Source organism: Stylophora pistillata, chromosome 11 (genome assembly GCF_964205215.1).
Source record: "Stylophora pistillata chromosome 11, jaStyPist1.2, whole genome shotgun sequence".
NCBI classification, from domain to species: Eukaryota; Metazoa; Cnidaria; class Anthozoa; order Scleractinia; family Pocilloporidae; genus Stylophora; species Stylophora pistillata.
In genome coordinates, this window is record NC_142529.1 from 1344776 (window position 1) to 1357200 (window position 12425).

Below are 12425 nucleotides of genomic sequence, written 5' to 3' on the forward strand. Positions count from 1 at the left end.
GACTGTATGATATGCTGGAGTTTACAAATACCAGAATACTGCTTTAGTTGAACTAGTTATGTTTTCTTTACTCTCTGGCAAGATCACAAGAGTAACGTAAGGCATAGAATTCATGTTAATGCAGTTACCTTTAGGATGATATCAAAACAAAGAGACAAAAAGACAAACAAACTCTTAGTATAGAAGAAATTTCTAGACTACTTTTACGGTTTTTTAACCTCAAAGCGAGCCTTAAAAATAAAACTCTGCAAGGATAGCAAAAGAATCTGAGAAAACTGATTTGTTCGAGGACTTTTAAAGAGTTACATTACAAGACTCAGGAGTGTCTAGCTGGTTCAAAGGAAACTAAAAATTCAGCTGAAAAAGTTTACAATTAAAAATAATAACGTACTCATGGGCCAAGTAGTTGATAACTTCAGTGAGCTTGTGTGGGTCATTTTTTGACGACAAAATGAAAGAAATTTTTTTACCCATTCGACAAATCTCAAGCCACACCCTACACATGATTCGCCCTTAGTGGAGCTGACAAAGGATTTTGCCCGAAAATAGACAACAGGTTTACACGCTAGCTACAATCTAGCTATGCTATCGATTTGGAGTCCGCAACACAAATATTTTGCCACCTCTCACGAGCCTTACAATCTGGTCCTCCCCTTATGATTAAGCAGGTATTCCAAAGCACTCTAAACTGGTGACTCTCTCCCCCTTACGTCACCACCATTTACAATGTACCTTGAACAGTAGGTTTGCTTCGTACGTGCAACAATTTAAAACAATGGATATTTTTCACCAACACCGGTTGTCTTGTATCAGATAGAAATTTTCCAAGTCAAACATATGGTTATCAGTAATTACCTGTTTATTGAGTCAGTTATATAATTTACGACAAATCTTTCAAGCAATCTTCTCATGGCCAGTGAGGTCATAATTTATCACACCGACTGGTTATTTGCGTTTCGTGCACATAGAAAACCGACGCTACGTTACGTGCATGCAACCAACTTTTCGTTTGGTTCTACGCCAGATCCACAGCCACTCCCTTACAAAACGTTACCCTTAAACACGTTTGGCAAACGAAAGACAATCATTATCATACCGTCTGAAACCGTCGTAACAACAGAATGATAATTCTGAAACAGTTATAGAAAAGTAATGTTAATAATAATGTAATATCCAAGCTTTTACTTATTCCCTTTACGACCTATTTCTTAATAGAAACACTAAATTCACTTTAGTTTAGGTAGTTAGCTTACATAGTTTTGTTCGTTATCTCACTCTTAACTACTGACCTACCGTAGACTAGCTATGTCTATTTGCTGGTCAGCAAATGTAAAATTGATAACCTGAAAATTGAATAAAAGTGTAAATGTAAATGTAGGTAATCAAGTGAAGCAAAACATGTAGATTTAACTTTTACACTTTCTTCCTTTTCACATCCCAGTCCCGTTGATACCAAACCTTGTAAAAACACAAACGCGATATCTTCAAGATCAATAATCATTTTAATAAGAAAATAAAGAACAGACACATTGTCTCAGTCAGTTTATTAAGAACACCATTGGCAACTGTAGTGTACATGTACAAAGGTTTTGTGCCTGTATACATCCATATGTCAAGAAAAAAACTATTGTGAAACTTTGCTTTCTAAAACCTCTAAGAAAAAAACTACTTGGATTGAATTATCGGAGGGTTAAAAAATCGCAATAAAATAAAAGCGTTTGATCAGGGAAGGGTATCCAAGTAGCATCTAAAAAGTTATGCTTTTTCTTTGAAGTGTACAAAAGATCTTTCTTGAAGAGCAATTTTCTCGTAATCAGAACTTATAATACATGTCTGATGTATAACCGGCAGTTTTCAAATATTTTATCATGTCCTTATCAAAAGACTTGGTTCCACAGATTAACACGTGAACATCAAGTGATGGCTGAGGCATCTCCCTTGACACAAGCTCTTGATCGATCCTGCCATGTGACACGTGATCTCCATATTTGACTTTTGATTGGTCAGCTTCACTTTCCTACAAAAGCAACGTCCATAGTAAAAGAAGTCCTCGACCAGGCCTTAAACTTGAGGGAGATTGCAAAGATCAGGCAACTGTTTTACAACAGGGACTTTAGAATGACAGGAAAAAAATCACATTACTGCAACAACATTTCATGGTTTTTAACTCATGAGCAATCAGTCATTCAATTCATCTTCCTTTGCCCGTAAAAATAATAACATGAATGCAAAGAATAACAACTACAGTATGGGTATTGTTACCCATCCTAGATGGAAAGGGTTAGTTCATGGCTGGTTACCTGTCAATAATCCATCAACAGGTTGTTTCTCCTTAGGTTTCTAAATTCTCCCAGTCCAAACTCCAAAGAAAGTCCAAATTCCCATTGATAAAAGTCCCGTAAAAACAACAAAACAACCACACCAGATTTTTTTATGGCATAAGCACCTCCCATAAATCTGGGTCTTTTATTTCTGAAGTGTCAGTCAATTCGCGCGAGTAACATAACTTCCAGCAAAGTTAACTTCCAGTTCACTTTTTCAAAAGTTCTTTTAGAAAAGGAAAATAAATCCTTAACACAGGTTTCCATTACATTTTGCATAAGTGTGACTAGCATCCAATTTCTCCTTACAATATCATCTCTGAATCAAGACCACGAGAATATAGAAAATGATCCCTTACTACAGTAGCTCTTGATTGTTAAACAAATTCTCCCTGCCAGCACCTTAGGAAATGTAGAGAGAACAGTACCAAGAATATCTATAATGATGTTGGAGTGCAAAGGGTTAAAAATAATGTTGTATTAATTGCCTTCAATTTACAATAGTAATAACTAACCTGGCTTAGAACATAGTGTACTGAAAAATTCCAATAAGCTTTTAATTCATCCAGTGTGTCTTTCATTAAAATGTCATCATATGTCCTGCTCGTATAAACCAATTGGATAAAGGTTTCATCATCCTCATTTGTAACAATGCCTTGAATGACTTGCAGTATTGGGGCAATCCCTGTTCCTGCAGCTAACATGCCAACCCGACGATACTGAAAATATACAATACTGTAAAATAGGAGACATGCTTTGTAAGAGTATTTTAAATCTACATATGTTCAAGGTTCCCTAAAGGATTCTTCTCCGTACTTTCCTTATAGAATGAGATAATTCAGAATACCTGATTTGGTGTGTAAGAAAAATTTCCAAAGGGTCCCCGCCATTCAACCATGTCACCAACTTGCCATGTTCTTATATGGTTAGACATTTTCCCATTCAAATAAACCTGAAAAAGAAAAATAGTGAATGATTTACAAATTGAATTAATTGAAACAGATCAAGTACAGAATGGTAATTTTTTTGAAAGAATACAAGTCATTACCATCTGAATCTAGATTTCTAGGATCTTAATTTTCCATTAAGAAACAAATCTTTGGCTCATGGCCTAGCATGACTGTTCCTTATAAAATAGAAAATATGATATGATAAATGTGAAATTCATCATTCAGATAAAACTATTCTGATCATTTTGTATAATTAGTCAGAAAATAAAACAGTATACTCTGTGAAATACCTTGATGAGAACATCAAAGAACCCATGGCAGTCTATAAGACTAACAGGTGTGTACTGTCTTGTGATACTTCTGCCATCAAATTTGCCTCTAAAAATATAATTGCATCCATCAAATTTGCCTCTTAAAAAAATTGCATCCACTGTGATTAAAACAAAGTTTAAGAGTCTCAGTGGTCCTTTCTTATGAGAGAGGATTCTCTTATTCCTATACTGCGATGCATACAAGGGTCACAATAAGGTCTTTGCTTTCCCAAGCTACAGTATGAAAGCTTTCCCTTACCCCTTTCACCCATAGGTGGAAATTGTTATACTTAAAACATTTAAATCATGTGCCTTTTGAAATATGATTGTATGATCAGTCAAATCAAACAAAATGATATGTACCAATTATTGGTTGAAAAATCAGTATCCCATTTAACCCTTTAACTGCCATGAGCAGCCAAGACAGAATTTCTCCTTACAATATTAATACAATATCAAGTAGCAGGGCTCGACACTAATTTTTCAACTTACTAGCCAAGTGGCTATAGTGACATCTTAGATGTTTTTAGATGTTCAAACAATTTCAGTCTGTTTACTAGCCAAACTGGCGAGTGGAAATTGAAAACCACTAGCCAAAACTGAATTTCTACTAGTCTGTGGCTAGTGGGCTACTGTTAGTGTTGAGCCCTGAAGCAGAAAAGTGATGAGATTACAAAAAAATATCAATTAGGGGTTTATTAGTTGTTCCAATACCAAACTCTCAGAACTTACCATATAAGGAAATAATTTGGATATATCAACAAAGTTGAAATGGTAAATTAGCCACCGTAATGATTACAAAAGCTGACGTTTTGAGCGTTAGTCCTTCGTCGGAGCGAATGATGAAGGGCTAACGTTCGAAACGTCAGCTTTTGTAATCATTACGGTGGCTAATTTACCATTTCAACTTTGTTGGTATATGCAAATTATTTTGTTACTCCCACTGATGCAGCCCCAAACAGTTTCTTTCGAAACTATCAGCCTTTTACCATATAAGGGTTGTATGGCAGACAGTAGGGAGAATTACAAGAGATCTTGGGGGAGGAAGGTTAATGAACTGGCTCACACCAAGAAATAAGTAACCACCCACTATCCCCCATGCCAAGCCAAAAGATCTCTAATAGGTAAGGCAATGGAATTGTCCCTGTCATGTTTACTTCTCACCTCATTATCAAGTGCTGTCCTATTTTAATTCCTAGCTTCTTATTTCCTGGGATCTTAAATCTGTATACACATGAATCATCTGTCACCCTAATGATGGACTGTAGTTCAAAACATCGAAACTCTGAAGTACACAGTACTTGATTGAAACTTCCATCGGGAAAATCCTTTGTGATAGTTTTTCCACTTCTTATTCTGTCACATTCTAATCTCCATTTTACCATTTCTTCGTCATAAATATCAAAGACACATGGTACACAACCTGTTCCACAGCAGTCACTATCAAGTGGTTTTTCTGGAGGCTCTGGGAAATCAAGACTGGTATTTTCCACAGGATGCTTGCCTGAATTCTCTCCAGTTCCTGACATGATAATTTCAAATGCCTTTGACAACAATAACTTTCAAGTGTAAGACAGGGAATTGTCTTATCCTATACTTTCAGTGTGAACTATCTCTCTGTGAACTATCTAAGTGTTTTCATGAACATCCTTTCAACAAAGACAATATCACTATCGAAATGTGACGATTACGTTTCCAAAGAGTTTTTGTTACCTTATCCAGAGCGAACTCATCAACCAGAAAGGTAAAATACAAAGAGTGTCATTTGAAATGAGAGAAGTGCACAGCAGTTGGCTATAGTTAAAAAACGGGAGCAGACAAGGAACTTAACATAACATGATTAACCAAATACCAATCGTTGGTCACCTACACACGTGAAAAAAAAACAACAAGTTATTTTGTCAAAAGATGTTCAGCTGTAAAAAATAATTCAGTGCAAGCCAGAATCAGCTGATGGTCGATGGATTTAACAGAACACAACATTTCTCGTCGCCTTCCAACTTCGTCAACTCTTTTTTCCACAAACGGAAAGCGTGGAGAGATGTCTAGATTCAATTTTTGGTGGGAACGTTTCCCTGATGGTGTTGACTGTCAGCTTTACGTTTTGTCGACACAACCGAACTACGAACGTTTGCACAACTTTTTGATTCAACTCCCAACATTAATGATGTCCACCAAGAAAAACCTTCGGTGCGCGACACCTTTGATCCGCTTGTCTCCAAATCCCGCTTTCTTTTTGAGCTCAGTATAAAAGAGCTTTGATTTGCTGGTTTTTTTTCATCTATATCCATTATTTATCATATCCACTTTCCTCAACCGCCATTTTGAGAACTGACTGTACTTAGTACTCTCTCGGACAACACGAGGTTACAAAGCATGATTGGAGTCTCAACGATTGTGCTTCACCACAACCTTCCTATCTGTTGGAAAGAGGGATGGAAGGGGGTGGGGGGAAGGGAACACATCTACCACGGTATGGGGCACAAAATACATCTGGTGTAGTAGTGTCGTAGTGACCTTTGAAGTAATTTTCGTTAAAACCCTATATGCTAGAAGTCGACCATCGCCATAATTTAAGGCGCAGATAGCATATTTGAGAAAAATCGAGTTTCCAGATGGGATTTGAACCCACGACCCTCCGTGATCTAGTCGGATGCTCTAACTGAGCTACAGGAGACTCTATGGTGAGCAAGAGTCAATTAGTGGGTATTGACTGGAACCGCATCACGCGGCTACACAGCCAAATATCAGCTAGCGCATAGAAGCTCACTAACAGCATCACGCTGTCACATTAAAGCATCACATGCAGCCAAGCAGCCCCCGAAGTGAGCATGTAAAGATGAAATAAACAATTTTTGATATAAGAGAAAAATTGAGTTTCCAGATTGGGTTCAAATCCCATCTGGAAACTCGATTTTTCTCTTATATTAAAAATTGTTTATTTCATCTTGATAGCATATTTGTAGCAATAATGTCTTGAATTTAGTTGTAATGTAATGTAATCTTTATTCAAACACGATCAATTCATCAGCTCATTCAAAATACATATAACATACGCTAAGATATTTAAAATTCAAACTGCATACTATAACACTAAAAGCTGTTTTCCGTGAATGCCGTGCGTTAGACTTGAAGAATGTCATTGATCTTACGTTTAAATACCCCCAGAGACTCTGTGTTCCTGAAAGGCTGATAGTTTCGAAAGAAACTGTTTGGGGCTGCGTCGGTGGGAGTGACGAAATAATTTGGATATATCAACAAAGTTGAAGTGGTAAATTGGCCACCGTAACGATTCCAAAAGCTGACGTTTCGAGCGTTAGCCCTTCGTCGGAGCGAATAGACGAATTGTGGGTTGTGTGTGTTTTTAAAGGCAGAGAATGGAGCTACGTTATTGGTGGGAACATGGCGACAAGAAAAACGAGAATAAATTAGTGGGATGAAAAGTGTTCGTTGATCTCTGTGGGATTTAGACTGCCGGTTTGAAAGATGAGCTTTTGTTCAAGATTTTTACGGCTTTCCGTGCTACCTAAGTGTAAGGAAAGACCGCAGATTGCCATATGTTGCTTAGAATGATTCTGTGTTCCTTACATCGCATGGTAGACTGTTCCATAACGCGGCGCCATTGTAACTAAAGCTTTTTCTGTAATAATTAGTGCGCGGTAATGGAACATTGAGCTTATTTTCAGAGTCCCTGAGGTCATAAGCAGAGTCACGCCACGTAAACTTTGAATACAGATACTCTGACGTTTGTTCACAGACCCTCTTTTCTGGCTTTAACCATAACTGAAATAACAAATATGCTCCTCCCCATTTCGCTTTTTCCATCCTCAACAACAAAGGTTAGGGGCCGACCATTTAACTTTTGAGGGGGGGTGGGTGATTTTGAAAAAAAATTTCCTGCAAGAGCTTGTTGGAAGAAAAAAATTGCATGCTGCCCAAGTGTAACAGCAAAAATGTAACAAAAAATCGGAAAAAATATCCTGCACAGCAGATTGCTAGAAAAAAAATTTCTTGATGACCAGAAATCCCCCACCCCCCCCTCAAAAGTTAAATGGTCGGCCCTTATGTGGTCAGGCTAAATACACACCTTGAAATTGTAACAATGGCAGAAATTAAACCTTAAGTTGAGAAATTTCGGTCTAGGACTCTAGTTATACTGCATCTCGAGGTGTTTATCTGGTAAAACAAATTATTGACCAATAAGGAAATACGCTTACCGACCTTGACACCTAATAGTTTAGCTTTAAGGACCTAACTCCGCCGTTGCCATTGAAAAAGGTCCAAAAACATATGCACATAATTGTGTTAACTTTCAGCTGATAACACATGGCTCGAGACAAACTTACAATTTTTCACTGGTTTTTATTTTATATTTGGTAAATGATAAATCCAGAGTTATATAACTCTGATAAATCTCACAAGAAAGAAATTGAAATTGTTGCGTCGATACTCAATTCAACTTCACTGCGAGAAAATTTAAGGCCAGAACTGATAAAAACACTCTCTTGCGGCATCAAAATTGGATCGGTCACATTCTATGCAAGACTGCTCGGATAGATAATGCAAATTTCGCACTTAATAACGCAAACACTAAGCGTCAAAAAGCTGAAAAAATTCATTTCTTTCTTTACACTCGTGCGATTAAATTTGTTCAATAACAAGCAATTGCGTCTTTTTAATAAACAGCCATACATAAATGACGATAAAAGAAAAAAGCCGAAACGAGACAAAAAGGAAGTTTTTTTTTTATCAATGCTTTGACTAGCGTGGGCATTAAGATTAAATCTTTCAGCTTTGAACGGAAAAGACAGATCACTTGAATTCTTTTAATCATAAAACTTATTGGAATAGATAAATTGTGATTTAAAGAAAATATGTAAGTCTTAACGAATTCGATTCAACTTTTTGAGTGTTACAGAAAAACACTATCAACAGATCCTCGCTGATCGGGTGGCAATTTTTCTGTAAAAAAAGGTAAATCTCAGCGAGAAGTCCCCAGAGAAAAAGAAAGGATTATGGGCACGTGACGCAATTCGCAAGCTGAGCCTTTTCGAAACATTTGCCAATTACCACAAAGCAAAGCTTTTATGTGTTTCGAACGAACTAATATTATTTTCAGCTTAGTCTGAGTAAACATGGTGTCCTCGTTCTTCATACACACACACTGGATCGCCCCATTAACATACATATTGAATACGGTTATTGGCTTAGATGGGCCGGGCTGCTGGCAAAAAGCATCCCGTAGAGATATAGAAAATTTTAAAACAACATGTACACGAGTCAGTTACCTTTCATACACGATAAAATATAGAGGGCTTAACTTAAAGGCAAAAATGAAATAATGCCCTATGGTAAATATCTTAAAAAGAAACGTTTACGAATATTCTTTCTCCGTTGAACATTTCGCCCGATAAAGAGAACAATTCTGTTTTGCACACAACATGGAGTGTCGATAAAAGCCGCGTTTTCGCCTGAAGAGAGGGAAGGCGGCAAAAGTCAAAATATCAAACACTTACACAAGTGTAGAAATATTAAAAGATGAGTTATCTTTTGTGATGAAGCGCCTTCATTGAGTGTTGAAGTTTCGAAGAGACGTCGGTGAATTGGAGTCATTAGCGCTTGATGTGATAAGGATCTTGCCTTAACAGGAACAAAACAAAAATTTTTTGCCACACGCCTGCGATCGAGAAATGATCCACTTGTTACTCCCTCGAGCAAACTGATTGTATCTCGACGTCTCTTGTTACATGAGATGTTTGCACTCTTCTACCAGAAACAAAGATACCGTATTCAGTTTTCGGAGTCCTAGACCTTGCTTCTTTGACATACCCTACCTTAATCGAGGAGGCGAAATGGCGATTGAACATCTGACTTATCACCGGGTTAATAACTCGGAAAACTGCTCGGCGTATTTCCCGATTACGCCAGCAGTAAATCATTGGGTTCAAAGCACTGTTCAAAAAAATCAAGTTTTCTGCCCATGGGTAGTAATTGTACAACAATTGAGACGAATCGCCTTTGATTGTGCGGATAAGTAAAATTATCATTCCCGGTGTGTAACAAACTAGCAACGCACCAAATATAAACGCCATTGTTTTGGCCAGTTTAGTTTCGCGAGCTACACTGGGTGCAAGAGGATCATAGTGTCGTTGTTCGCTAACGATCCGTCGATGATGCCTTCTGGCTTCTCGGAAAATAAAGAAGTAGACAAAAGCCGTAATAGCATAACATGAGCCAATGACAGCGAAACAAATCAGGTATACAATACGGTTTGGTATTCCAGCAAAACGCACGCAAGTCAGTGTCACCCACGCTAGCCACACTCCACCGATTATACTCAACACCCGAGATTTTGTTACCAGCCTCACGTAGTTTAACGGAGAAAATATCGCGACATAGCGCTCACAGCTTATTAAGGTTAAGTTCAGAAATGACGCACCCGTACAGAACAGAGCCATTGTCAAATAAGCGATCCAAACACCACAGTCATCTTTTCCCGATAGCGCCAGAGATTGCCGCGTTATGTACAGTGGTTCCACAATGGAGCCTACAAGTAAGTCAGTACATGATAGGCTAACAAGGAATAAGTTCGCGTACGTACGAAGTTCTCGTGTCCGCCCAAAGGCTACAATAAATAACGTATTGCATGACACAGCAGTCATCAAGCCCAGTGCGCTGATAATACAAGTAACGATGCCTGTGAGGCGCGCAGACATGGTGTGTGGAAACCGTATCAAGACTTGAAAACTGCAGTTAATAACATCCATATCTTCGGTGGTTGTTGAAGAACTTAACGATGGCATTTTACTGCGACAAGTGTAACTAAGGAACAGACCAACCTAACCAGTAAAGTGATGGCGTTCTCTGACGACGCTGTGCATTGACCAATAATCAAATAGCAGAACTGACAAATAAAGTGAAACTGCGCGCGGAAGCGAAATTGAGTGGGTATTTAATCTGGAATCAAATACTTTTTTACGCAAAAACTAACGAATGTTCCAACTTTCACTGTCAACTTGAAAACCTGCGTGAATTATTTAACAACGCAAGGTAATGCGGAATCGTTTAAGTCAGAATGATTTATAAGAGGACGTTCGGATATCAAACGCACCTGTCAGCCCTGTGGGCTGTGTGTACGAAAATGTTTATTTTTCATTAGATCAGCATATATGCATCTCCACGGAAAACACCTACAACAAAGTTAATGACGTCCTCATCGACAGTTCACTTGTGTTCCCTGAATCATAAGCTAAGATTTTAACTGAGTACTCGTTAATAATTGCGTTATTACGCGATACCTTGAATGGATCGCTTTAAAAAAAGTTTATGAATTTCTTATTATCCATTTAAAGGACCGATTCAATATAGCTATGGAACTGAAAGTAATATTTACCTGTAGTTTTAATTTTATAAGACAAAGTGCATAATTAATTAAAATACAAAAAGGAAAAATCCAAGTAGAATTTTTGTATGTTTTTTTTTTTTTAAGTTAAATCGCTGGTGTTATATATAAGATGCGGAATCGGATTAAAGTTGTCTTTCGAATAAGAATTCACACGAAATATTACTCTGATTCAAAAGAAATCTTTCAACAACAAATTACCGATCTTTAATGGCGCAAATTTCATTGTATTTTCTTTCATATTCATCGTAAAAGTTGTCTTCATTAAAATCAATGTTTCTCAGTAATAAATTGGATGAAAAAAAAAAAGATATTAAGATAAAATACGACTTCTGTTTTTGAAATGTTCGCCAAGAAACACTTCTTGTCATTAGCTTTTGAACATCTTACCTTTCGGTCTACCAATGCTATAAATTTCAATTATCCAATTGCACCCTTAACAAAAGAGTGGTTTCATTTGAAACGCAAAAAAAAAAACCTTTCGACCGTCCTTTTATGCTACGTTCCTTAATGCGTATGCTTATGCAAGGAAAATTATCTGATAAACTATTATCAATGTGAGAAATTAGATGGCAAAATTTTTCGCTTTTTTTTTTAATTTTTTTTAAATTTTTTTTTCAATGGAGTTTTAAGAGGAAAATATGATAATTTTTTGTGACACTCACAATTTAGATCAGCCTCACCTGGCTAAGAAATGTTTATTCAGATTTTTAGCTGTTATCCAAACAAGAGGGAAAATAGCCATTATTAGTTTTTTTTCCTAAATTGATATCGCACATCTTGGAACACAAAATCGCACGTCTAACTCTGTGAAATTCAAAATTTCCGGGGTAATATTTGCCCAGAATATACCTTAAAAAGCTTGAAAAAAAGAAAAATAAATAAATAAGAATAACATGAAAGAGCCTTCTTTGCCGCGTGTACAAATCCACATCTTTGATACTTAAAAGTGGAGTTTACCCCGCTCTTTATAGCTTTTTCGTTACGTAGTTTAATAAATAAAACTTAATTAAGAAGTTTAAGGAAATTGAAATAACACTATCTGTCATGGAGTGTCCATTCGCAATACTTTATCAATTCCCTCTGCAATAGATTTTTTAACAGAACGATGACAAGAGAAAAATGTTTATTAAAATTTAACGCAATTGAGTCGGTATAACACCACTTTCCAGACTGTCATTTGTAAAAATCCCCTTTGAAGTTGGGGGAAGTTTTAAAGAATAAGCTCTTGAGACACAATGTATCGTTCGATGAGCGGAAATCGGAATAAATTCTTAATCCTTGAAAACCTCTGGCGAGTAATTGTTTATTTGTGAGAATTAAGTTCGCCGACAATTTACGTAGAGGAAACTTGAAAAGTTCAAAATGAAAAGAATATAATGTCGGTCTTGGTTTGCCAAAACAACGTCTTCACGTAATACAGCAGAGATATGGAGCAATC

The 12425-nt window shown here is 37.0% G+C and overlaps 2 protein-coding genes across 2 annotated transcripts; both read right to left on the reverse strand.

The window, feature by feature from the left end:
* Positions 1 to 1527: 1527 nt before the first annotated feature.
* Positions 1528 to 5930, reverse strand: LOC111323946 (NADH-cytochrome b5 reductase-like). Its single transcript, XM_022927407.2, has 5 exons — positions 4747 to 5930; positions 3562 to 3649; positions 3169 to 3273; positions 2837 to 3040; positions 1528 to 2017 (listed from the first exon to the last, which is right to left on the reverse strand). Exons 1-5 carry the CDS (start codon positions 5109 to 5111, stop codon positions 1814 to 1816), a joined length of 966 nt encoding a protein of 321 aa, XP_022783142.1. The 5' UTR covers positions 5112 to 5930; the 3' UTR covers positions 1528 to 1813.
* A 3221-nt stretch (positions 5931 to 9151) lies between these two features.
* On the reverse strand, positions 9152 to 10522 carry LOC111323881 (histamine H2 receptor-like). Its single transcript, XM_022927322.2, has one exon. It carries the CDS (start codon positions 10383 to 10385, stop codon positions 9285 to 9287), a length of 1101 nt encoding a protein of 366 aa, XP_022783057.2. The 5' UTR covers positions 10386 to 10522; the 3' UTR covers positions 9152 to 9284.
* Positions 10523 to 12425: the final 1903 nt, after the last annotated feature.